A 27,981-nucleotide genomic window follows, 5' to 3' on the forward strand; every position below is an offset into this window, starting at 1 on the left:
AAAAAAAAAAAAGGCCAACCAACTCCTCTCAGGGCTGTATTCAGGATACTGGACTTTAACACTTTGATTGTAGGTACTCCTACCACAGTGAGCTGACCTGCAAGATGGATCATTGAGATCAAAGGCTAGAAGTTATGATGTTTGCCTTTTAAAAAGTAAATGATATTCGGACTTTCCTAGTTTGCGGCTTCAACTGGAAGTGATAACATGGATTCATGGTACCTGCCTTGCTTTCTGTTCTCTGCTGTTCTGCTCATGGTTCCTGGCTTGGTAAGGAAACGATGTTTGGAAAACGATTAGAAAAATTGGGGGCCAATGGCCTGCTTGTTCATTTCTTGTTTTTTAAGAATTTCAAAACGCTAATGAAATGAGTGTTTCTCTGGGGCCAGCAGGGGCAGGGTCATAGAGAGTGAGAAGCCCCCCCAGAGAGAAAGAGTCAGAGATATTGATATAAAGTTACACATTTCTTTCAGTTTCGTTTTTGCGTAACAAGTTTTCTTTTGATAATGTGGAAAATGCGAAATGTGACAGCCATTCCATTTTTACTGCCGAGTGAAATGCATATTGCTGTTACGGTGATGTGAGACTCGAACGGAGTGAATGACGAATGTCACCAGCAAAGCAAACACTTGGTTTTGTAGCGTGGAGTTTCTCATCTGTTTCTTTGTCAGTTTCAACCCATCTTGCTACAGTGACAGGTAGTTTGTACAGACCAACTCGGGGTTTTAAATGAAGTTTCAAATGCCTAGGGGAAAAGCTTTAGTTGTGATTTACAAATAAGTGATTATATTGAGTTGATATTCTGTAAATGGCATCTACGCATCGAGAACAAGAGATACCATTTAAGACACATTAAAATTTCACTTATGCACACTTTTTGAGTAGGTGTATTGGAATTTCTCTGTGAGTGTCTATGTGTGACTAACATGTGAGACAAATAAGGCACTTCTTAATATTAAAAAGAAGGGTAAACTATCCAATCAGTTCATTCCCACTGCTTGCGAAACAGTCCATAGGATTCTGGTATTAGAATATGTAAGCCATATTAACCTGTTTTATAGAGAGTCTGAGTTTCGGGAGGGTGAACTGACTTGCTCTGAGTTGGCAGAACCCGGAATATAACCCAAACCTACTACCTGCCAGTGCCATGAACTTTTTCACTAGACTCCACTAAGACATTTCTCAGGTTTACATAAGTTCTTCTGCTAGGCATGTGTTCTGGGTTTTCATGTGGTCACTTGTAGAAATTATTTTCAAAAGTTTTTTTTAAGTTTTTTTTTAATTGCAAAGTATAGCCACTGATTTTTTTTCCTTAAACATTTGGTATTGTCTTTGAAAGCAGAGTCTTGAGAAAAATGTGAAAGGAAAACATGATTAATGAAGTCTTCCATAAGATTTCTTTAGAAGGGATTGTTATAAATTACAATAATATTTCAATGATGGGGATAAATTATTAGGCTTTTCAAACATTGCTCCATGAGTCCTCTAGAGAATCATGTTTAAGGTGAAAGCTTATCTGAGGGACAGAGTCTTATGTTCTGCCTTCTTTTCAATCTGTGAAGTTGGTTTCTTGTCTCTTTCACCTGCAAATTAGTATCACAGGCAGTTTCATTTTTTTACATGAAATAAGAAGACCTTTTCCTCAAAAAGTTATTTTAGACTCCAAATTAACTATCTTGGATATAAGCCAGAAAGAAATCCGTAATATTAATGAGAAAAACCTACACAAATTGCTAGATACAAATTGGAAGAAAGTAATTTATGTCATGGGTCTCATAATAATGCCTTTTTTTCATGTGTTTGTTCTCAGCCAACTCGAGACAACTTTGGTGAGTCTATTTTGAGTTTTTGCTCTAAGTCATAGTAAAAGAAAGTTATATGGATAATAGAACAACAGAACAGAAAAACTCAAGACACATTTAATGAGAAGCACAATGCATAATTTTTTAGAATTGCTTTGAACTTTAATCAAACACTGCCTTCTTTTGATTTATTGGGAAATGTTTTATTGTTCCTCTTCCAAGATTCCACATACCCAGCAGAAAATAAATGATGATATAGGAAAGTGCAAACACAGTGACTGATACAAGGCATACCATCAATGCTTGCTATTATTACTTTTGCTATTTTGTATAAACTCAGATAGACCTGATGGCCATCCTCTTCTGCTGTACACTTAGAGATTTGGCTTTATTATCCACTCATTTATAATTTAAAAGAGCAATTCAAATTTAAATTAGGAATTCTGCTTGAGAGTTCCAAGGTTTATTACTAGCAAGGGATATATTGGGCAGATTGGACTGGTTTGACCTAATTTAAACATTTGATTCCTATTTAATTTAATCATCTAGTCTAGTCTTTAAAATTAAGTTTAATATTATATAGAGTGACCAATTTCTTACTCCTGGAGATCTGGAATTCAAGGGACATGGATAGGACAAAAGCATATATGCAAAAGCCCTCTAGCCCCAAGCCTCGCTCATGGCGGGTTCTCAGTTAATCAATCAATCAATCAATCAATCAATGTATAGTGAATCAGAACCCGTTCTCAGTAAATCAATCAGTCAATGTACATTGAATCGGAACCTAGTAGGTCCTGAGGGAAAAGAAACTTACTTTTAATTTGGTAATTGATGAAGATTGTCTTTTTTCATAAGCATAATATTCAATGTGGGTTTTTTTTTTGTTCCTTTAAAGATGTAGATGGTGGACTCGATCAAGATATATTTGATATCAATGAAGGTTTGTAGATTTTTTTTTTTACATTTTTATGAAGTGGAGAGTTTGAATCCGGTTTACTAACATGAATTTTTATCTTCCCTCTTAGATTTGGGACTGGATCTTTTTGAGGGAGACATTAGACTTGATTGGGTAAGTTGAAACATAGCAAGGAAGAATCTTCTGTTAATTACTGCAAACCAAAATACAGAGTATCTGAGAATGATTAGACAGCATGGACTTTGTTAAGCCCAGCTATCTCCAAGGGTGCATCGTCATGGCGACAGATGTATTCAATGAAAACATTATACTCTGAGGGACTCCCATAATGGTGCCTTCATCAGCCATTCTCAGATTTCTGTGTTGTCAAGGCCACCATCACTCACCATGTACACCTTGGTCTTACTGATCTGATGGACTTTCATTATTGGGACAATATGATGTTTTCATTTTTAAATGAAACCTCACTGATTTAATCTAGTTGAAACAAAGGTAACCTGAATTTATAAACGTCATCAATGAATAAGGTTTTTACCATAAAAGATAGATTTTGTGATTTCTATCTTGACAGCTAATGACAGTGCTGCCAGGTAAACACATCGATGCATGAAGAGTACAGGGCACACAGATGAACATAGGACCTTACCGATAGTTTAAATCAAACCCCCACGGGGAACTTCAACTGAAGAAGCAGAGCTGTGGTATCCAATGGCTGGTCCTGGGCTCTTCTGTCTGTACTCCTTGATCTCCCCTTGTGCCAGAGCTTGACATGTCATCTTTATGCTGATGACTTGAAGTGTGTGGCTTTCATCCATTCCTTCCTTTGCACTCCAGACTGGTCTATCCAGCTGCCAATTTGTCAATTCCAATTTGTCAGTTCCATTTCCGTGCCTATGAGGTGCGTCAAATGTAAGGTGTCCTAATGTGAACTCAGATTTTTCATGCAAACTGCTCCTTCCAGATTTTCTCTTTTAGCAAAGGCATCAACCTACTCCCCCAAATAAGTAAAAACTCCAGGAGTCACCTTTGCTTCTGCCCTTCCTCTCACCCCAGCATTTGATACATTAGCAAGTTCTGTCATTTCTGTCTGCCACACATGCTCTGAATAACCCACTTTTCTCCTAATTTGTCTATCTCAAATATTGCTCGCCTGTAATCTTTTCCACCCTGTCCCTGTCCCCCCTCCCACTCCCTCCACCCCACAACAAAGTGGTCTTTTAAACAGGCAATAACACCATTTCACTTCCTGTCTTGAACCTCTTCAGTAAGGTGGCTCAGTCGGTTAAGCATTTGCCTTTGGCTTAGGTGGTGATCCCGGGGTCCTGGGATTGTGTCCCACATCGAGCTCCCTACTCAGACGCAAGGAGACTGCTTCTCCCTCTCCCTCTGCTCCCCTGCTCCTGCTTTCTCTCTTTATCTCAAATAAATAGATAAAATCTTAAAAAAAAAAAAACACACACACACAACAAAACTCTTTAACACCTTCCTACTGCATTTGGAATAATATCCAAATTTGCCCATAGCCTTCAAGACCCGTGTAATTTAACTCCTGCCTATCTGTCCTTCCATCTCTTTCCCTTCTCTCTTATCTCATCTCTTTTCTTTCCTAATTCATGAGGCTACTGTCCTCAAAACAGATTAGAATAAAACAAGTGCTATTCCCACCTCAAAATCAGAGCAACCATTCACTACTATGAAATTATTTTGTTTTCTTACATTTTAAACTTATTTTCTTACATTTTAAATTTCATTTATTTATAGATTAACTATTTGTTGTTTCCCAAGTTTTTGCCTGATTCAGTGAATTAACCCTTCACATTTATTTTTGACAGGCACAAGATAGAAATTCTATTATTGGAGAAGAATACAGATGGCCTCATACTATTCCATATATTCTAGAAGATAGCTTGGGTTAGTATATACCTTGAAGTATGTGTAACTGATAATATGTTTCTGACAGAATATAGTCACAGTATTTTTCTCTCTCCCTTCCTCCCTTTCTTCTTTCTTTCTTTCAGATTTTATCCATTCATTTGACAGAGAGAGAGAGAGAGAGAGAGAGCACAAGCAGGGAGATTGGCAGACTGAGGGATAGAGAGTTGTGGGGCTTGATCCCAGGACCCTGGGATCATGACCTGAGCTGAAGGCAGATGCCCAAATGACTGAGCCACCCAGGTGCCCTATAATCACAGTATTTTTTTTTAAAGATTTTATTTATTTATTCTGACAGAGAAAGATCACAAGCAGGCAGAGAGGCAGGCAGAGAGAGAGGAGGAAGCAGGCTCCTTGCCGAGCAGAGAGCCCGATGCGGGACTCGATTCCAGGACCCTGAGATCATGACCTGAGCCGAAGGCAGCGGCTTAACCCACTGAGCCACCCAGGCGCCCAATCACTGTATTTTTAAGGGTAGGCTCATATCGCTTCTCGGCCTTTTGGCTAAGATCAAGTGTAAGGGTAGGCTCATATGGTCTTGAAGTGTTTGTTTGTTGCTTTATGGGGCCATGAACATTTTCTTATAAAAATTTACACAAAATGAACAATGAAAAGAACCTAAATGATTTTTTCTGAAATAGTTGCTGAATTCTGACCAAGAAAGGGATTAATATAACCAACATATATGGAGAGCATACTCCATATTGGGTTCTGGGGACATAAAGATCAGGCAGCTAGACTTTATTTGAAAACAGTGGTTTCTCATATGTTCATATTTTGTATGACTTAAAAACATCAAACAAACATACAAAACTTTAGGACTTGGCATTGTTTTACCAACATTTTACTTTGTCAAGTCAGGAACTTACACAGCTACAAGAACCCATTATCTTTATCATCTTTTCATAAAATAAAGAAGAATCCAATCCAAAATGAAAGAAAATTTTCTATAGAAGAAATTTAATTGTAATGGAGAGCTCTAAACATGGTCCTCATTTTATTTATGGTACCGGTTACCAGAATCACCTTGGGAACTGCTTTTTTGGAAAATTTTCCCTAAAGTTCATACATTTCAGTGGAGATTCAGATATGCCAGGAGTTAATTATAATAGAATGGAATAAACATTTTGCTTAGTGATATATTCAAAAGCTAGGGAGCACTTTGGAGGGGCATTGAACTCAACCTAGATATAAAGGCATATACGTCAGGAAGCAGTTGACACTGTGCAGCTGAGTTGCCATGAAAACTATGCGAGTTGTATGTAATACATTGGTGCCTGGGAGGGGGTAAAGTGGTACTGAAATCAAGTTTGCGTTTTGTCCATCAACCGACCTTTCCTACTTTGCATGAAGTGCTACTTATCTACCTGCCAAGTCAACACTTGGAGCATCTGCCCAGATGAGGTGCTTCTCTGTAATTTGCAGAAAGTGATCATGCAAGCTGGTGGCAGGGGAAGGGTGCTCTAGGCAGATGAGTCACCATGCAAAGGTGTGAGGAAAGGAGAAGACCCTTAACTGGAATGTAGATTGGAATTGGGGAGTGTTTCCCTTGTTAAAGAACTTGGTGCCTAATGATGGTGATGTGGAGCCTCCAACAGTTTTAACCTAGATGTGAGACTGTGATCATGCTAGTTTCCGTGTAGAAGATATAGCATAAGTGAGACAAAAAGAAAGTAAGGAGACCAATGAGGAGACTATAGAAGAAACTCAGGGAACAACTGAGAGTTTCTGAACCAAGACTCCCTCAGTGAGATTAGACAATAATGGACAATTCTAAGGAGATTTAGGAAGCAATTGTTAGATTTGATGATTGATTGCAAGAGGTCAAGAAGAAGGTGGGTCTAGGTAAAGAGTTCCTGGTGCCCAGGATTCAGTCTTAGGCAGTTGGGTGGATGGTATCTTTATAAAGAATAGGAAATATGTCTTGAAGAGGGTGGAAGAGAGAAGTGTGGTGGAAATTGGCATTTGGCATGTAGGGTTTGAAATGTATCAGGCTCACTGTGGTGGGGAGATCATATAAATCGGTATATGGCTTGGTCATTAAAGATAGAGAGCATTTGGATGTTATTAGGCTGTGGGAGATGGTTGAAGCCATGGGCATGGATGAGCACCTTGCACAATGCCCTGCATATAACAGGTGCTCCTCAGATCATTGGATCTTATTGAGTGGCCCAATAAGGTGGTATTGAGGGGAAAGATGGCCGAGATTAGAATTCAGCTCAGGAGGACAACTTTCTAGAATTGATATGGATGGAAGATCTAATAGAAGTTATTGAGAAGGTAGGACTGGCCAGAAACATAGACGAAAAACCAAGAGTAGATAGAAAAAGCCAAGAAAAGATTAAAAAATAAAAATTAAAAAATAAATTGATATACATATAAAAATCAAACATGTTAGGTAAAAAAATTCAGTCCAAATCTTACCATCCAAACTGTGTTCATTTTTACATGGGTATAACTATAGTGTTTTAAATTTTTTAAAGTTGTTTTGTTTTATTATTTATTTATTTATTTTAAAGTAAGCTCTACACCCAGTGTGGGGCTGAACTCACAATCCCAAGATGAAGAGTTGCATACTCTACCAACTGAGTCGGCCGGTGTGTCTGTTTAAATTTTTTGATCTGTTTTGTTTTACTTCATACTATAGCATCATTTTGCATTTGTTTTATAATGTAATTAAACTTCAAATTTTTATAGGTCATTTTTTTATTCTATGATTTTGATTCTTTCTTACATAGGAAGTCCTTTACCTCTGTTTAATATTGTGGCCTTGAACTTGCTCTCTATGCTCCAAGTGAGAAGAGTATTTCCTCACATTTCTGAAATTTAGACCAACTTCAAATGACTCCAAGGAAATCACTAAGCAAGGCCCCTTTTACAGGTAGCAAGAGAAAATACCTATGAAGGGTTAGTAAATAACTATGAAAGGTTCACTGAGAGTGATTTCTGGCTTTCCAGAACTATATTAACCATATTGAATTATCAACATACTAAATTCTGCTCTAGTTTTTTTGCTTACACTTCAGGTATTACCTGCTGCTAGATGCAGCTCCCATGAAAGGGGTAACCCTAGAGCTTCTTTTCCTGAACGTCTTTGTTGCTTTCATGACTCTGACTTTTTTGAGTTCTGTAGCTATCCAACCAGTTGGATAGATTGTTTCATTCTGAAACAATGGTTCTTTTTCCCCTTTAAATATTTTATTTATTTGACACAGAGAGAGAGAGAGAGAGAGAGGAGCAGAGGGAGAGGGAGAAGCAGGGTCCCTGCTCAGGGGCCTGATGTGGGGCTTGTTCCCGGGACCCTGAGATCATGACCTGAGCCACCCAGCCCCCGAAGCAATGGTTCTTATCCCTAATTTGGGCTCTGAACTCCCTGAGAAGCTCATGAACAGTTTCTCCAGGAAACACATCCGTTGATGGAGATATAGACTGATATAGATGGTAGTTGATATAGATGATATAGATACAGAACAGACATAGATGAGATGATATAAATACAAATACAGATACTTCACATACAATTTCGGCATATTCATGGACTCTCCCATCTCAAGGTCCTCAAATTAAAAGCTCTGCAGTGGGGCTTCAAATACTATAGTTTTCTTTGATGAAACCTGTGACAATGAGTATTCATTTTGGCTGCCTGTGATCCAAGGTATCTATTCTTTGAGATAAGGAAATGTCTTTTTTGTTGTTCTGAAATGTACTCTCTAAAGGTTCCAGAGAAATAAAAATGGGGCAAAATCAGGGAGCTGAAGAATAATAAAATACTTGCATATGATACATACTTAATTTGTATAGAATACAAAATTTGGTAAAAATAAAACACTACACATTCATGAAGGGACTGACTCATGATGTATAATATATTGTACACCCTGTTTCCATGGTGAATCGTTCAATGGTGAATAATGTTAATATGTGTAATTTTTTGTTGGTTTTCTTCCATCAGAAATGAACGCAAAGGGAGTTATCCTTAATGCATTTGAACGTTATCGCCTAAAAACATGCATTGACTTCAAGCCCTGGGCTGGAGAAGCTAACTATATATCAGTGTTCAAGGGCAGCGGGTAAGGTGGAGAGTTTGTCTTCTAGGGGTCAAGTGAGAACGTTGCAGCTGTGACCCATCGCAGCAATTGCCCTAGGCCCTGACCTTGAGGTGGGTAGGGGGGCTTCCTTAGCTGTTTGCTGGAGAGTAAAAGACAGACTGCATTTAGTGTCTTTAGCTATAAAAATGGTATTTTCATACATGCAACCATATTAAAACAGGGAGGCTGGGATTGCATGCCGTCCATCCCACCAGTCAGGGAACATCAGCTGTTTGTAGCTTATACCCTCCTTCTTTCCCTCTTCCAGTAAAACACGCGTGTGGTTGCCTGTGTGTATGTGTGCACGCACGTATATTTCAATTTATTTTAACCTAACTACCTTTCCTACTTGAGTTAAACGGACAGTGTCTCTTGTCCGAAGCTCAGAAACTCCATGTGGTTGCTACCCCTATAAAACCTTATTAGCTAGCGGTCTTCCATATACCAAGGACACTGTGAAAAACAGAAATTTCCAGCTCAAGATCAGGACGAGTAGGTTGATTGGGGGATGACTTGCTCCTCTATAATAGCCAGTGGCAGAGCCAGATCTCCAAACGTCATCTGGCCTGTAAGGTTTCTCATAGGTCGGCAGGGTTAGGAGAGAAATGCAGTGTCCTGATATATGAGTGGAAGATCTAGGTGGGTAACTGAGAGCACTGGGTACCGGGGATTCTGGCCGGAAACATCATGAGAACATCCTTTCTCCCTGCCCTGTGAACTCTCCTGTAAGCTGTTGGTCTTCAGTGGGAAACAGGCACATGGGGAAGCAAGAACTCTCCATCGGGGCCAACTGCGACAGAATAGCCACAGTCCAACACGAGTTCCTCCACGCACTGGGATTCTGGCACGAGCAGTCTCGTTCTGACCGGGATGACTATGTCAGGATAATGTGGGACAGAATTCAGTCAGGTACATTTCCTTTGTTTTCTTACATTTTTTTTCCTGTTAAAAACTGAATTTCCAAGCATGTGCCGTCTCCTGCCAACTGTTAATAATGGAAAAACTGATGTCTTGATGTTTTACTTCTGTAAGTTTTGGAGATCAGATCCACCTCACTATTTCCACAAAATCATCCCATTTCAAGTTGCAATCCATTGCCCATTAGTGTGATGCTAAGCAGCTAGGTATCTTCTCTAAATGTACTTGCGTACCGTTATTACTTGCACACACGTTCCAGTAACCAGGAAATTACCGACTATGTCAGTTCCTTCTGATGACTCCTGTCTGGGCTATCATTCCCAGGTGCCTCCCCACCACACCTCTCAAAGTTCTCTACCCTCCATCAGCACCCACCAATGACTCTGACTGTCTCCACCCCACCTTTGAGAATCTACCTTTCTATTAACAGTTCTTCGAGTCTTATGCTAAATGCTAACGTCCAACCTTGGGTAGTAACGGAAACTCAGAAGAAGGTAAGCTAAATGTTGTTGGCGTCAAGTAATTAAAGATCTTTTCAAATTTATCATTTAGGCAAAGAGCACAATTTTAACACCTACGACGACCAAGTATCAGACTCTTTGAATGTTCCCTATGATTACACCTCGGTAATGCACTACAGCAAGACTGCTTTCCAAAATGGAACAGAGCCAACAATTGTCACGAGGATCTCAGACTTCATGGATGTGATCGGCCAACGAATGGATTTCAGTGACTCCGATCTCTTGAAGTTGAATCGGCTTTATAACTGCAGTACGTGGCAGGTTCTTTGAAATGCCTTCGGTGTTTCTCTGCATGTAGGAAGGATTATGCGCTGCGCCATTTTGTGGAGCATCGCTGGCTTTTCTGAAATGATGGTTTGACAGTTGTTTGATGGTTTATAGTTGAAGTTTGATATTTAAAAAAGAAAAAAAAAACCCAATCACCCAAATCCCAAATCCACAGCTTGGAAACCTCATTTTTCTTCTCAGAAGTTCTGGCCTTCAGATCTAAACAGAAATTGGGTCCTATAGGAACGTGCCCCATGTCGATTTTTTAAGGAGGAGACGTCATACAGATGGGATCAAATAATCTACGCTGCAGTTGAATAATCTGGATAATTAGAGGAATGTAGACTGAGGTTCCCATACATTAGATAGTTAAAGAAAAATGTCTTGGGGCAGACAGAGTATTCAGATAAACAGCGTTGATCAGTTCCTTGGTTTTGGAGCTATCAAGAGGTCTTCAACCCCCACAATGAGTGAAGTCTCATCCTGGTATTTAATGCCATCTTGGCATTCCCAGGACTTCTATGACAAACTCTGTTTTTATCACTTGGATTATCATGTTGGAGTGTCAGTAATTGTTGTTTTGCTTCTGTAGCCACTTCCCTGAGCTTTATGGATTCATGCAATTTTGAACTGGAAAATGTGTGTGGTATGATTCAAAGTTCGGACGATAATGCTGACTGGCAATGGGTGTCCCAGGTTCCCAGGGGGCCAGAGAGCGATCACTCCAGCATGGGCCAGTGCAAAGGTAACACGAGGGAGATACTTCTGGATTTTACGTTTGGCGGGCCCAGCATTTTCTTTTGCTATGAAAGACTGGGATTTTATCTCTGATTTCTATCAGAATTGTTAATGATAACCCATTCGGTTGCTACTAAGGAAAGAGTCCAGTGCCTATAAGGATATGGTTCATTTCTTTGCCTTTCCTCCTGACTTTTCTCTTCTTTTGGTGAGTCAGAGCTGGGCTCTGTGAGGCCTCTCTCTGTCTGTGCCCACAGCAGAAAGGGACTGTACCTCCTGGAAGGACTCTTATCTCCAGCATAGCCCAGTTGTTTTCTCAAAGTTCACGAGATACAAGAGACTTCGCAGTGAACAGCACAGGGCTGTGAATTAATCAGTTTCAGAATTTCAGCTGGTTGTGATTACACGCTCCTATTATAAAAATCCTGAAAATGAAGAGACAAAGTATAATTTGATTTTATTCAGATGAGTATACTTTTCCATCATAATTTTGTTTTAAATTAAACAGTCATTTATTTGGCTACAATAGTTCATTTTTATTTATTTGCTCATTCCTGGCAACAAAGATGTAAGACTAGACTTTAGAACTCAGGGTCATTGCATGAGAGCTCAGCTGGTCTAGGCAGTGGGTCCCCAACAGTAATGAGTGCTTTTCCTTTTATTTTCCTTTTTTTTTGTAGGGGTTGGGGGGCTGGAGGGCAGATGTTAAGGGTCAGACTTACAATGAGTGGTAGGAAAGCCCTGGAGATCTAACGCACCGTGCAGGGAATATAGGGAGCAATACTGTATTCTTTTTTTTTTTTTAATGACTTATTTATTTATTTATTTATTTATTTGACAGACAGATTACAAGTAGGCAGAGAGGCAGGCAGAGAGAGAGAGGAGGAAGCAGGCTCCCTGCTGAGCAGAGAGCCTGATGTGGGGCTCGATCCCAGAACCCTGGGATCATGACCTGAGCCGAAGGCAGAGGCTTTAGCCCACTGAGCCACCCAGGCGCCCCAATACTGTATTCTAATCACTAAACTTATTGAGAGACTAGAACTTGATTATTCCAACCACAAAAAAATAGAAATGACAATTATGTGACATGTTGAGAAGTTACTAATTATTGCTACAGCAACAATCATATTACAGAATATAAATGTATCAAATTAGCATGTTGTACATGTTAGATTTACACAAGGCTCTATGTCAAATACCTGTCAATAAAAATACCCTTTTGTTGTAAATGCAAATTTGGATAGTGGATAGTGGTCCTCCATAGGCCAGAAGGAAGGAGGAAGGTGAGGAGGGAGGGAGAAGATGAGAGAGAGAGATAGAGAGAGACAAGACCAAGGAGGTGATGTGTTTTTCTGATTTTGAAAGCTATAGGAAGAAAAACATGGGCTAAGGTCTCTTTTATCAACTGCCTACTCGTGGACCTGTATTTAAATGCCCAGCACAGTGCTCTGCACACAGTGGGTACTAAGTAGAACTCATGAGCCTGCAAGACACGTGTGCCTGTATCTCGTATCTGCTTTGTCAATTCTGCTTTTGTTTTCTGAACAGGTTCTGGTTTCTTCATGCATTTCAACAGTAGCTCTGTAAGCGTGGGGGCCACGGCCATGCTGGAAAGTCGAATATTCTACCCTAAAAGAGGATTTCAGTGCCTGCAGTTTTATTTATACAACAGCGGAAGTGAAAATGACCAGCTGAATATCTACACCAGGGAGTATTCTGCTGATGATGTGACTGGTACTTTGATGCTTGTGAAAGAAATAAAAGGTACAATGTCAACGTTCTTATTGTCTCAGTTCAGTGTGAGGTCATCTTAACTCTTTCAGTCTGTGGCCCTGAGGAGGTCAGGTCAGTTCCTGGCAAGTAATAAAAATATGAGGGAGGAGCGCCTGGGCGGCGTAAGTCAGTTGAGGATCTGGCTCTTGGTTTTTGGCTCAGGTTGTGGTCTCATGGGTCATGGGATCAAGCCCTGCATTAAGCTCCGCACGCAGTGGGGTGTCTACTGAGATTCTCTCTCTAGCCCTCCCTCCACTCGCTCTCTCTCAAATAAATTAAAAAAAAATCTTTAAAAAAATACAAGAAATGGAGTTCCCTCAAAAAGTTGAAAATAGATCTACCCTATGACCCTCCAATCTCATTACTGGGTATTTACCCTAAAGATACAAATGTAAGTGGTCCAAAGGGGCACGTGCCCCAAATGTTTATAGCAGCAATGTCCACAATAGCCAAACTCTGGAAAGAACCTAGATGTCCATCAACAGATGAATGGATAAAGAAGATGTGAGATACACACACACACACACACACACACACATACATATATACATACATACAATGGAATACTATGCAGCCATCAAAAACCAAAATCTTGCCATTTGCAATGACATGGATGGAACTAGAGGGTATTATACTGAGCGAAATAAGTCAGAGAAAGACAATTATCATATGATTTCAGAGAAATCTGATATGAGGAATTTGAGAGGCAGGGATGATGTTCGTGGTGGGGGGGGGAATGAAACAAGATGGGACTGGAGAGGGAGACAAACCGTAAGAGACTCTTAATCTCAGGAAATAAACAGAGGGTTGCTGGGGTGTGGGAGGGTAGGGATGGAGTGGCTGGGTGATCGACATTGAGGAGGGTATGTGCTATGGTGAGTGCTGTGAATTGTCTAAGACTGATAAATCACAGACCTGTATCCTGAAACAAATAATGCATTATATGTTAATAAAAAATAAATAAATATAAGGAAAACTAGTTTAGGCAAAATGGGAAGTTACTGGTTCAATGTAAAGAGACTGTGGGATGGACAAAGGAGGAACTGGCCTCAGGCAGGGCTGGACCTATCCCTGAACATGGTCAGGGACCTCTCTTGTTATCTCAGATGGGTTTTGTTCACAGAACTGGGGCTTTGGATATTTCACTTCCCAGCTTACATATTATCAAATGTGCCATCAAACTGGAAAAAGGACTCTTCCTCTAATTTTAGCTTTTTAAAAAAAAATCCCACTGTAGAATTACAATTGTTACGATTTGGGTTAAGTGTAACTCCTGGAGCAATTCCCGACTGGAGGGAGGGCAACACTCCAATCCAATCTTGTGTCCAAGAGGTGGGTCACACTGACCAGCTATGAAAGCAGGTGGTTAAGAAATTTCCCTGCTGCCTGTTACTGTCTGTTCTGCATATCGAACACTTGGCTTGAACGAATTGTGAAAACCTATTATAAAATCGATCTACATTATGCTATATGTCATGCCATTTTCCTCCCATAAACAGTAGCACAAAAGATACTTCAGAAGCTTGCTTAGGAGTCCAGAATTTATTTTATATAATTAATTTATTTATTTTAAGATTTTATTTATTTATTTGACAGACAGAGATCACAAGCACACAGAGAAGGAGGCAGAGAGAGAGGGGGAAGCAGGCTCCCTGCTGAGCAGAGAGCCTGACTCGGGGCTCGATCCCAAGACCCTGGGATCATGACCCGAGCTGAAAGCAGAGGCTTTAACCCACTGAGCCACCCAGGCACTCCAGGACTCCAGATTTTAAATGGAGAGTGCTGATCATAGTGAAGTGGAAGCTTTCATGAAAGAGTTTTGTTCAGTCTAGAGTCTACCCACGGATACTAGTATTTTCTGTAATTTGGATATTTCTTTTTTTTCTTTTTTAATTAATTAATTTATTTTCAGCGTAACAGTACTCATTGTTTTTGCACCACACGCAGTGCTCCATGCAATATGTGCTCTCCCTATTACCCTCCACCTGGTTCCCCAACCTCCCCGCCCCCCTGCCCCTTCAAAACCCTCAGGTTGTTTTTCAGAGTCCATAGTCTCTCATGGTTCATCTCCCCTTCCAGTTTCCCGCAACTCCCTTCTCCTCTCCATCTCCCCATGTCCTCCATGTTATTTGTTATGCTCCACAAATAAGTGAAACCATATGATACTTGACTTTCTCTGCTTCACTTATTTCGCTCAGCATAATCTCTTCCAGTCCCATCCATGTTGCTACAAAAGTTGGGTATTCATCCTTTCTTTTTTTTTTTATTCAGATCTGTTTTTATTTCTTATTTTTTATAAACATATAATATATTTTTATCCCCAGGGGTACAGGTCTGTGAATCTCCAGGTTTACACACTTCACAGCACTCACCATAGCCCCAATGTCCATAAACCCTCTCCCCCCTCCCAACCCCACCTCCCCCCAGCAACCCCCAGTTTGTTTTGTGCGATTAAGAGTCACCTATGGTTTGTCTCCCTCCCAATCCCATCTTGTTTCATTTATTCTTCTCCTATCCCCCTAACCCCCCATGCTGCATCTCCATATCCTCATATCAGGGAGATCATATGATAGTTGTCTTTCTCCGATTGACTTATTTCACTAAGCATGATACCCTCTAGTTCCATCCACGTTGTCGCAAATGGCAAGATTTCATTTCTTTTGATGGCTGCATAGTATTCCATTGTGTATATATACCATATCTTCTTTATCCATTCATCTGTTGATGGACATCTAGGTTCATTCCATAGTTTGGCTATTGTAGACATTGCTGCTATAAACATTCGGGTGCACGTGCCCTTCGGATCACTACGTTTGTATCTTTAGAGTAAATACCCAGTAGTGCAATTGCTGGGTCATAGGGTAGTTCTATTTTCAACATTTTGAGGAACCTCCAATGCCGTTTTCCAGAGTGGTCGCACCAGCTTGCATTCCCATCAACAGTGTAGGAGGGTTCCCCTTTCTCCGCATCCTCGCCAGCATCTCTCATTTCCTGACTTGTTAATTTTAGCCATTCTGACTGGTGTGAGGTGATATCTCATTGTGGTTTTGATTTGTATTTCCCTGATGCCGAGTGATGTGGAGGACTTTTTCATGTGTCTGTTGGTCATCTGGATGTCTTCTTTGCAGAAATGTCTGTTCATATCCTCTGCCCATTTCTTGATTGGATTGTTTGTTCTTTGGGTGTTGAGTTTACTAAGTTCCTTATAGATTCTGGATACTAGCCCTTTATCTGATATGTCATTTGCAAATGTCTTCTCCCATTCTGTCAGTTGTCTTTTGGTTTTGTTAACTGTTAAAGCTTTTGATCTGATGAAATTCCAATAGTTCATTTTTGCCCTTGTTTCCCTTGCCTTTGTCGATGTTCCTAGGAAGATGTTGCTGCGGCTGAGGTCGAAGAGGTTGCTGCCTGTGTTCTCCTCAAGGATTTGGATGGATTCCTTTCTCACATTGAGGTCCTTGATTCACTTTGAGTCTATTTCGTGTGTGGTGTAAGGAAGTGGTCCAATTTCATTTTTCTGCATGTGGCTGTCCAATTTTCCCAGCACCATTTATTGAAGAGGCTGTCTTTTTTCCATTGGACATTCTTTCCTGCTTTGTTGAAGATTAGTTGACCATAGAGTTGAGGGTCTATTTCTGGGCTCTCTATTCTGTTCCACTGATCTATGTGTCTGTTTTTGTGCCAGTACCATGTTGTCTTTATGATGACAGCTTTGTAATAGAGCTTGAAGTCCGGAATTGTGATGCCAACTTTGGCTTTGTTCTTCAATATTCCTTTGGCTATTCGAGGTCTTTTCTGGTTCCATATAAATTTTAGGATTATTTGTTCCATTTCTTTGAAAAAAAAAATGGATGGTAGTTTGATAGGGATTGCATTAAATGTGTAGATTGCTTTAGGTAGCATGGACATTTTCACAATATTTATTCTTCCAATCCAGGAGCATGGGACATTTTTCCATTTCTTTGTGTCTTCCTCAATTTCTTTCATGAGTACTTTATAGTTTTATGCATACAGATTCTTAGCCTCTTTGGTTAGGTTTATTCCTAGGTATCTTATAGTTTTGGGTACAATTGTAAATGGGATTGACTCCTTAATTTCTCTTTCTCTGTCTTGTTGTTGGTGTACAGAAATGCAACTGATTTCTGTGCATTGATTTTCTATCCTGACACTTTACTGAATTCCTGTACAAGTTCTAGTAGTTTTGGAGTGGAGTCTTTTGGGTTTTCCACATATCATATCATCTGCGAAGAGTGATAGTTTGACTTCTTCTTTGCCGATTAGGAGGCCTTTAATTTCCTTTTGTTGTCTGATTGCTGAGGCTAGGACTTCTAGTACTATGTTGAATAGCAGTGGTGATAATGGACATCCCTGCCGTGTCCCTGACCTTAACGGAAAAGCTTTCAGTTTTTCTCCATTGAGAATGATATTTGCGGTGGGTTTTTCATAGATGGCTTTGATAATATTGAAGTATGTGCCCTCTATCCCTACACTTTGAAGAGTTTTGATCAGGAAGGGATGCTGTACTTTGTCAAATGCTTTTTCAGCATCTATTGAGAGTATCATATGGTTCTTGTTCTTTCTTTTATTAATGTGTTGTATCACATTGATTGATTTGCGGATGTTGAACCAACCTTGAAGCCCTGGAATAAATCCCACTTGATCATGGTGAATAATCCTTTTAATGTACTGTTGAATCCTATAGGCTAGTATTTTGGTGAGAATTTTTGCAACTGTGTTCATCAAGGATATTGGTCTATAGTTCTTTTTTTCGGTGGGATCTTTGTCTGGTTTTGGGATCAAGGTGATGCTGGCCTCATAGAATGAGTTTGGAAGTTTTCCTTCCATTTCTATTTTTTGGAACAGTTTCAGGAGAATAGGAATGAGTTCTTCTTTAAATGTTTGGTAGAATTCCCCTGGGAAGCCGTCAGTCCCTGGCTTTTGTTTGTTTGGAGATTTTTGATGACTGTTTCAATCTCCTTACTGGTTATGGGCCTGTTCAGGTTTTCTATTTCCTCCTGGTTCAGTTGTGGTAGTTTATATGTCTCTAGGAATGCATCCATTTCTTCCGGATTGTCAAATTTGTTGGCATAGAGTTGTCTCATAGTATGTTCTTATAATTGTCTGTATTTCTTTGGTGTTCGTTGTGATCTCTCCTCTTTCATTCATGATTTTATTTATTTGGGTCCTTTCTCTTTTCTTTTTGATAAGTCTGGCCAAGGGTTTATCAATCTTATTGATTCTTTCAAAGAACCAGCTCCTAGTTTCATTGATTTTTCCTATTGTTTTTTTGGTTTCTATTTCATTATTTCTGCCTGATCTTTATGATTTCTCTTCTCCTGCTGAGTTTAGGGTTTCTTTTTTGTTCTTTCTCCAGCTCCTTTAGGTGTAGGGTTAGGTTGTGTACTTGAGACCTTTCTTGTTTCTTGAGAAAGGCTTGTACCGCTATATATTTTCCTCTCAGGACTGCCTTTGCTGTGTCCCACAGATTTTGAACCATTGTATTTTCGTTATCATTTGTTTCCATGAATTTTTTCAATTTTTCTTTAATTTCCTGGTTGACCCATTCATTCTTTAGAAGGATGCTGTTTAGTCTCCATGTATTTGGGTTCTTTCCAAATTTCCTCTTGTGATTGAGTTCTAGCTTCAGAGCATTGTGGTCTGAAAATATGCAGGGAATGATCCTAATCTTTTAATTGGGATATTTCTAATTTATTCTCACATAATTGTGTTTCACATTAAGTGCTGATATATTTAAGTTTTAAGTCATTGTGCTAACAACTAGCTCGACATGAATTCCTGTTCTCTACCTGGGGGATTCTGAACCTTTTTTTAATATATTGCTTCTTATTTGGGTATGTGATAGAAGAAAGTAAGACAAGATAGCATAGCCTGGGCTGCTAGCTCGGGGAGGGGATGATGGTGAAGGGGCAAGTGTAGGATGGGGAGAAAGATGATGGTATCAAGTATTAGATAACATATTTACAACATTGAATCACTAGTAAGTGATCTAAGGAGTAAATGGTAAATGTGGGCCCTCTGGGGTTTGGTGGATTCCTGTTTAATACTACCAAAACGTTGACTGAAAATTTTGCATGTGAAGGAAGTATTTCAATTCGACTATAAATGAGGGTTTGGCTGAGTCTCATAGGAATCCTGGGTATAAGCATAGATATTGGCTTTAGCTAACATGGAATGGGGAATAACTCATTTGTAGGGCATGGAGTATTCCTAAGTTAGATGTGGTTGTTTGGTCACCCGTTGCTGGGAAAGGGTGACCTCTCTGAGAAACAAATAGATAAGCATCTAGACATTCCAGAGAGCAGCTGGACAGCACAGAACTCCCTGGAAGGGAAAGGGCCTGAGCTGGAGAGGAGAGCAGATCACACCGCACACTACAGGCGTCAGTAGCTCAAGGATGATCATTTGTCCTATGAAGGTTAAAAAGCCTAATGTTGATTTGCACAGGATTCTCAGTCCTTTGCTTTACAATAATAATGTCTCTTTTGCAGAGATACCCATCGGGAGCTGGCAACTTCACCATGTAACACTGAAAGTGACCAACAAATTCAGAGTGGTGTTTGGAGGGGTCAGAGGCGCTGGTGCATCATTGGGTGGCCTGTCTCTTGATGACATCAATCTTTCGGAAACACAGTGCCCTCATCATATCTGGCATATAAAGAATTTCACACAGTTTATTGGCAGCTCAAGTGGAGCTCTCTATAGCCCTCCATTTTATTCTTCTCAAGGTTATGCCTTTCAGATTCATTTGAATCTAAACCACTCAACTAATGCAGGAATATATTTTCACTTGATTTCTGGAGCCAATGATGATCAGTTACAATGGCCGTGTCCTTGGCAACAAGCCACGATGACACTCTTGGATCAAAATCCTGACATTCGACAGCGTATGTCCAATCAGCGGAGTGTAACTACAGACCCATCTATGACCACCGGTTTGTGACTCATTTTCTTTATTGCTAATACATGATCACTGCTCTAGGAGGGACAGATGATTTGGGAATGAGAGACTGCATGATGAGGTACCTAGGGAGTATTGAACCCCAAATTTTAGAAACAGAAGATATTGAAGGGTAGGGCTTCACCAATTGTGAGCAGAGTCCCCTAGGCAGGACACTGTCAGGAATGCAAGTTGAGAATGTCTCTGAAAGTTAGAGAAGACACTGACATTATTCCTGACAATAGACCATACCTGAATTCCCAATTGTTCAAGGGGTGTTGGTTTTAGAGTCTGGCATGCCTGGGTTCAAATCCAAGATTTGCTTCTCATTAGCTATGTGATACTGAGCAATTAGTCTTTTGAAGCCCTAGTGTCCTCAGTCATAACACTGAGGCAGTAATAATAACCACCCCCTTGCCACCAGGGCTGTCAAGCACAATTCAGCTCTTATGGAAGGGGATGGTTCCTGATGAGAAGGAAGACATTGAGTAGGTGCTCTGGAGTGTTGGGAAGGTTCTGAGAAGTGATTATAACTTCTTATTAAAAAGTTCTGGAGGACTCGCCAATGGTGACATCATTCCCTATCTTCCCAGTCTCAAAAACGAACAGCTCCTCCCCCCCATGATCACATTTCTAATTTTAGTAATCCTTTGTCCTCTGGGAACCTAATAGAAAATGAAATTATGGCAAGGTGAATATTATTGCCAAATTTGAATTCTATATATGAAAAAAATGGACCTAAGTGACACAGGAAAAGAGAAACCACTAATCTGATAGAAAAAAGAAGATTCACAAACAGGATTGTAGGGACTTGATGCTCAGAATTTCTTCACTTTTTTCCCCCAAACATATTTCCCTGAATGACATTGAAAATGGCTCAAAGTTGGTTGGGTCCCCAGAAGCAGTGCTTCTGTCTTCTTTTCCTGAAGGGCTTTGCTCTGGTAGGTGAATAATTCAGCCAATGAGATGAACTGTTTTATGTTAGTATTCAAAACTCTCTCAGGCACCTGGCTGGCTCAGTCAATAGAGCATGTGACTCTTGATCATATGGTCGTAAGTTTGATCCCCATGTTGTAGAGATTACTTAAAAAAAAAAAAAGTCTCAGAACCATATTGATTTAACTTAGTTAAAAGGACTATGTATGACTCAAGGTCACTAAGGAATGATTTTAATGGGCAGGGGAGTTTCTACACCAGCCAGTGAGTATGGGTGTGATAGCCTACCTAGGAAATGTTTGGTATGTCTCCACACAAGTTCCAGAATGCGGTCTCCCCTGCCAGGCAATCTCATTTTCTTTAGGACAGTATAAATGAACAAGCTTCAGTGACTTGCCAGGGAATACATCACAGGTCAATAGCATCATTTAATTATTTTGAGCTCTATCCTAATTGTGTTTCACATTGCCTGTTCTTTCCTACCACCAAAAGCTATGATGATGCTAAACACAATCCATTAATACAAATTGCTTTTTCAGATAATGGAAACTATTTTTGGGACAGGCCTTCCAAAGTGGGAGAAGTGGCTTTTTTCCCTAATGGAACTCAGTTTAGAAGAGGTCGAGGCTATGGAACCAGCGCCTTTATAACCCACGAGAGGCTGAGAAGTAGAGATTTTATAAAAGGAGATGATGTTTATATCCTACTGACAGTGGAAGGTATGTCAGTAAAAATAGTTGTATATAAGCTATTTTTGTTGTTGTCTTGGCCATTATTTACTGTGTTCTTCTGGGTTCCATTTTTAGGTATGGAGCAAATGGGCATTAGCGGGATTTTTTTTTTTTTTTGGTATGAATCATTAACAATATGAAAATAACTTAAATGAAAACAGTGACCATTCCAGGATAAATAACTTAATTACCACCACATGGAGCCATGGAAAATTTACACCAGAAATCTTTAGAAACAAGTGAAAGTATAGCTATCATACCATAAAATTATACTCTGGGGTTCCAGAAATAGGAAAATCAGACAAGCACATGAAATTAAACTGGAAATGAATTGTCTTTATTGTGTTTTCTGAATACATATACATATATGTACACATATATGTGTATGTGAGCACACAAGCATGTGAGCACCTGTGAGCACACAGGCATGCATGTATATTTTTTATGTGTCCTATAAAAGCACACACACATATATTTTGTCAGTAGTAGTAGTAATCTATTGCCTTTTAAAATTTCTTACCCATGGCAGCTGATAAATACATTTTCCAGGAAGACTGGTAGCTTCCATGTTTTATGTGGCACCATTGTAACTCATTTACTATTGAAGACCCACTTCCATCTCAGTAAATCAGCGTCTTGTTTGTGATGAAAGGTGGTGCAATTAAAACCCATGAAATTTTTATGTCAATGTCAATTAGAGGAAATCTAGATGATACTTCTTGGAAAAAGTTATTCAAGAATAACTGTGTCAAGGGAACGATCATCTTCTGTACCAGAGAAGGAGTCCCATGTTCATCAGTTCGGTTCAACCCTGTTTGGAAGAGAAGCAGCAAATGCACTGCAAAGAATAGAGTCCTGGTTGTTTGGGGGACCTGGTGGCTTGTGTCGAATATCCCCCGGCCTGCTCCCTCCAGCAAGAGACCTGTGACCTTGGGCAAATCCATCAACCGCCTTGCACTGCTGTCCCTCGAGGGTGGGTTTTTAGGGGTTGGGCCCCCTGTAGCTCAGGCAAGCCCAGGCCCAGGTAAGCGTGGAGTTCAGATGACAGCCCCATCTGATCCCCAGCTGGGGCTGGCCCAGCTTCCATTTGCATTCAGATTTTGACTTATTAATTATTTTACTGCCTGTGAAATCTAAGCATCTATTTTGAAACTTAAAGATCAAATGCTAAAGTCAAACTGATTTCCATCTATACGCTCCCTCTGCCCTCCTTAGACATTTCCTACCTTAATTCTACACAAGTTCAGCCAAGCCCGACAATTCGGCCAAGCCCGACAAGCCGGCCAAGCCTGCCAAGCCCGACCTCTGTCATCAATGACCTTTGCACGAACTTCAAATGTGAGAACGATGGCATCTGCATTGTCCAGACTGGGAAAGCCGAGTGCAGGTAAGGGGTACTTGGACGAGATCTCCCCGTTCTCTTGTTAGAAATTTTATTCTTTCCGTGTTGTAGTGTCAAACACTGATCTCATACATGAATGGTCCGTTGGTTCTCATCTCAAAGCCGTTCATGGGATCTTTAATTTTTGCTCTCCATTTGGGACTTTGGGTCGCCAGAAGAACGGTGAAATTATTAATGAAGAAATAGTACATTATGTTGTAATTGCTTGAAAAAGTCCTCATGAGATACATGTCTTATGAAGTCCTCACAACAGTCTGGTGTGGTGAAGTGGGACTGTCCTTGTTTTCTAGATGGAGATAGTCCTCTATCATTCTGGGATGAGCTTGGCCAAGGGGTACAGGGGGGATGTGGAGAGACTGACAGATGAGAACTTAATTTTCTCCATTATCTCCATCACCTTCCTTTCCCACCTTAGGGCCACTGTTTTGAGCAGTAATCCCATTTCTTGGCCACTGGCCTTGCTTGATCTCCTGGAGCTGGTCTAACCATTCCCATCTGGTTGAGTTCCATATATCAGTGACCTGAATGTGGACTGCAATATCAACTCATAACTCTGGTCACATTCCGATGTGCAGGTGTCTGTCAGGGGACGACTGGTGGTACATGGGGGAGAGGTGTGAGAAGAGAGGCTCCACCCGGGACACCATTGTCATTGCTGCGTCTTCCACCGCCGCTATGTTTGCCCTGATGCTGATAGTCACTCTTGTCACTGCCTGTTGCATCAGGAAGAAATACCAAAGAAGGACAAGTTCAAATACGACAGGTTTATCTCTGGAAAATGTAAGTCGAGTCTCATATTTGGCGATTCAAATCCTGTTGATGAAATCATATGAAGAGGAATTAGGACTTTCTTTTATGCTTAAAAAAGTACTTCTTTATTTTCTATGCTGGATAACAGCTTTGAAACTATGAGTTCCTGTTACCTTCATGAAAGGTCAACAGTTCTTTTTTTTTTTTTTAAAGATTTTATTTATTTATTTGACAGACAGAGATCACAAATAGGCAGAGAGGCAGGCAGAGAGAGAGAGAGGGAAGCAGGCTCCACAATGAGCAGAGAGCCTGTTGCGGGGCTCGATCCCAGGACCCTGAGATGGTGACCTGAGCCGAAGGCAGAGGCTTTAACCCACTGAGCCACCCAGGCACCGAGGTTAACACTTCTTAAATTGGAGTCCAAGAGGGCTTTTGGGAAGGAGTTCATATCCTCCTGGAATTATATCCAAAATTATGTATGGTTGTACACTTTTTCTAGGATGAGGGTCTGTGACCCTTCTGAAGGGCAAAATTTTGACCCAAAATTTTGACCCCAAAATTTGACCCTTCTGAAGGGCAAGATTTTACCTCTAACCCCAACCTTCCTGATAGAGGGGACAGGTGAACTATAAGAGTTTTGCTCTAAAGGTCTTTTGGGGGTGGTTCAGCTCAGGATTGTAGGAAGGGGGTGCCGGCCTGTTTGAGGTTTTTTCCATTAACAAAGGTTCCAATCCATACGGCTCCATGTGCAGTAACTAACTCTAAGGCAAGATTTTCAAGTAGAGGGTGTAAAGTCTTGTTTCAGAAGGTCTCTAAAATGGCAGTAGATTCTTGAAACTACCTTGTTTGAGACTGGCTTCCCCAGAGAGAGTGCTCCTGGAAGCACAGAGTAACGGAGTACGGGAAGATGGACAGGGCAGAGGATGAGGGTACACGGAACACGGGATGGGGTTGCAGCTGAGGCCTTGGCCCTGCTACAGAGCCGGGATACTGTCCAGAATTTAGACAAAGCCAATGTACTCCCAGCATCATAGCCATTGGATTGCGGTTTTCCCCTGGGAGGGAGTGGACAGTTGGGTGAGGGAGGGCCCCTCGTGGCAAGGGCATGTCCGGCAAGAAAGCCTTTATTTTGAAGGGCAGGACTAAGCAGTGCTCCCCAGCACCCACTACACATGCAGGAGTAGAGCACACAGACTCCTCGTCTCACACACGAAAGAGCACAAGGAAAATGGTGTCAAATCTGAACGTTGTTTAAAAGTGAAGCTATAAAATTCTTCCAGGTCTATTTCATTCAAAATAGAGTGTCTGAAAACTACTCGCAAAACTAAAGAAATAATGTACCCAATGAGGGTATCTCTGAAACTACAAATACTGCAATTAACTAAATCAAGAGCATATTTTCTGAAGAAAAATGGCAATTCAAGACATACTATATTTTACAATTCTAATTTTTTGAAGTGGACAAACTGGTATTGAGGCACTAAATTTGTTTGTGAAGTTAGTCAGAAGATGGACAATGATAACGAGCAGAAAGCAAATAGTTTTATTTGCATACACTGCTGTTGCATTTCTTCAACAACAAGAAGTATTTACAGCTAATCACAAAGCACGGCTCAGTTACTTCTCAAGCTTATTAGAAAAGTACTTAAAATGTATATAGGTGTTTGTTTCAAACAAACAAGCAAACAAACAAATAGGTATTTCTGGTTTACTTTATGACTCAAAGTAAAAAGGACAGACCGGGCAATGATCTGGTAGGCCAACCTGATGAAAGTCGTACCTGCAAGCACAGTGCCCTGGGCCAAGAGGGGTGCACTTGAGGGTTGGAGTAGTGGTTAGGGAAGAGAGGACACATTAGTGAATAGACAGGACTGCCAGTTATTCTTCTGGAAATTGAAAATATACGCGCTATTAAAAGGGCTGACTTATGAAGCAAATATTGGAAGGAGTTAAAGAAAATGATAAAGAGAAGAGAGAGAAAGAAGGAAGTTAAATCAAGAAAGAGAAGAATTATTAGAGTATCAGGGACAGGGTAGGGCCTTTAAGTAACACAACACACACACACACACACACACACACACACACACACACACACACACACCCCTAACCACTATTTTCCAAGAGCAAGAAATCAACTTACATTTCCTCCAGCCTAAACATTTCTACAGTTAATTCACTGAAAACAGAATCTCCAGATCTACTTTAGGTCTTAAATCAGAATGCCTTTCTTTCTGAGGCTGTAGTGTGTGCTTGTTGTTATGGTGTAGCCTCTGAATTAGGCCAGCCAGACAGGCCAGGGCATCTTCGTGGAGACCCGGCTGGGGCAGCCCAGCAGCAGGCAGGGATGCCAGGAGCCTGTTGCTGGCACTTCATTTAAAAATGAGACTGCGGGGCGCCTGGGTGGCTCAGTGGGTTAAAGCCTCTGCCTTCCGCTCAGGTCACCATCTCAGGGTCCTGGGATCGAGCCCTGCATCGGGCTCTCTGCTCAGCAGGGAGCCTGCTTCCACCTCTCTCTCTCTGCCTGCCTCTCTGCCTACTTGTGATCTCTGTCTGCCAAATAAGTAAATAAAATCTTAAAAAAAAAATAATAAAAATGAGACTCCTTCACTGTGAGTCATTGAAATGACAGTCTTTAAATTTAGAAATTAAATCATCAATTGTTCTTTCCCCTTTTAGCAGCATGCATTTTGAAGATCAACTCAACAACATGGCCAGCAAATGAAATTAAAAAGGATTCTTCATCATGGATTTCACCTAGAATCTATTCCAACTTCCTTGTTCTTCTATAAATGGATCTTTTCTGTAAAGAGCTGGGTATCCTATAAATCATTTTTTGGTAAAAGTCTAATTGCTGAAATGTTTGTGTTTTTGCTTTTAAAAGAAGGGAAGCAATTCAGGCTCCTGGAGAAGTATAGTATCATCTATAAAAAGTAGCACAATAACTAGGAATAGCTTTCCAAATTACGGATCCTTCCCTTGGGGGCCAAGGGCAGTGGCCTCACAAGTGATCACCTGGACACCCACTGGAAACACCCAGTGGAAATAATCTACTTCCTGTCTCAGCATTTGCGTGTGCTCCCGTGCCAATGTAAGGAGGGGTAGTAGGACAGCTCCCTCTCTCTCCGGGAACACGTGCCCCTCTGGCCAAAGCTGGCTACTCTCTTGTTTTCTTCCACAGACTCTTCAGAACATGAGCTGGGTTTAGAATTTGTTTGAACATGCAACTGCAATCAACTAGAAAACTTTTAACTCCCAGAACAGTGTTTCTCCAAGCTCTCAGTCTCCGGAGCCTCCACATTCTTAAAAGTGAATGAGGGACCCAAAGTGCTTTTGCTTGTGAATATCATATTTATCAGTACTTATGTTATTAGAAATACAAACCAGGAAAATGTAAAACTATGTATTTCTTAATCATTAATAAATAATAAACCCAATGTTTACGTGTTAGTATAAATAATATTTTTAAGAAAAATAACTCTGTTTTTCAAAACAAGAAAATTTAGATTTGTTTTATACTTTTTTGCAAATCTCTACCCTCTGGCTTAATAGAAAACAGTTGAATTCTCACATATGTGTCCGCATTCAGTCTGTTGTGATATGTTATTTTCATTGAAGGATACAGAGCAAATCTAACCTCACACAGGTATGTAATTGGAAACGGGAGGTGTATTTAAATAGCTTTTCAGGTAATTTTGGATAGTCTTTTTGAACACTTTGTTTAAAGTTGACAAATGGTAATTTCTTAAAGTTTAGCTGAAACTGCAATCTGAGACGGTATCAACAAACTTTTGTATTCCATCCAGGATCATCCACCAATCTATCTTGTATTTTGAATGGATCTTTCATCTATGCATGATTTTGTAATATTGTGTATTGATCATTTAGAAAATACCTTACTGGTTCACTGAGTTATGCATCACTTACAACCTGTGGCACATTTATTATACCGTATCAAAACATGACATTAGTTCATGTCACTACTGATCTTATAAAAAAAAAAGTCTTTAAGTCTTGGGAAGTTGATACTCATGGTGGCAAAAGCAAATTTTCTAAAATCTGGATTTTTGCTTGAAAGGTTAAATCTTATCATTGGCAACAATACTGTCTTCCTTGTAGTGATAGGCTCACTTCAATCAATTTTTTAATTCAAATTTTATTTTAAGATAATTATCAATTCACATGTAATTATTAAAAAATAAAGATAAAAACAACAGAGAGAGATCCCTGTACCTTTCTCAAAGCTTCTCTC

At 40.2% G+C, this 27,981-nt stretch overlaps 1 protein-coding gene and 1 pseudogene across 2 annotated transcripts; both read left to right on the forward strand.

Moving 5' to 3' along the window:
• Positions 1–142: 142 nt before the first annotated feature.
• MEP1B (meprin A subunit beta) lies at positions 143–27,951 on the forward strand. 2 transcript variants are annotated; one of them, XM_046025189.1, is made up of 15 exons: positions 143–270; positions 1,811–1,829; positions 2,698–2,742; positions 2,828–2,871; positions 4,551–4,629; positions 8,603–8,720; positions 9,469–9,647; positions 10,209–10,427; positions 11,037–11,189; positions 12,731–12,946; positions 19,465–19,908; positions 21,389–21,568; positions 22,796–22,967; positions 23,558–23,762; positions 26,409–27,951. In XM_046025189.1, exons 1-15 carry the CDS (start codon positions 208–210, stop codon positions 26,421–26,423), a joined length of 2,151 nt encoding a protein of 716 aa, XP_045881145.1. In that variant the 5' UTR covers positions 143–207; the 3' UTR covers positions 26,424–27,951. The 2 variants fall into 2 exon arrangements, with proteins under 2 accessions (XP_045881145.1, XP_045881147.1); XM_046025191.1 differs by having other exon boundaries at positions 146–270; positions 26,412–27,951.
• Positions 5,135–5,272, forward strand: LOC123954826 (annotated as a pseudogene).
• Positions 27,952–27,981: the final 30 nt, after the last annotated feature.

Source organism: Meles meles, chromosome 12, assembly GCF_922984935.1.
Source record: "Meles meles chromosome 12, mMelMel3.1 paternal haplotype, whole genome shotgun sequence".
Taxonomy (NCBI): domain Eukaryota; kingdom Metazoa; phylum Chordata; class Mammalia; order Carnivora; family Mustelidae; genus Meles; species Meles meles.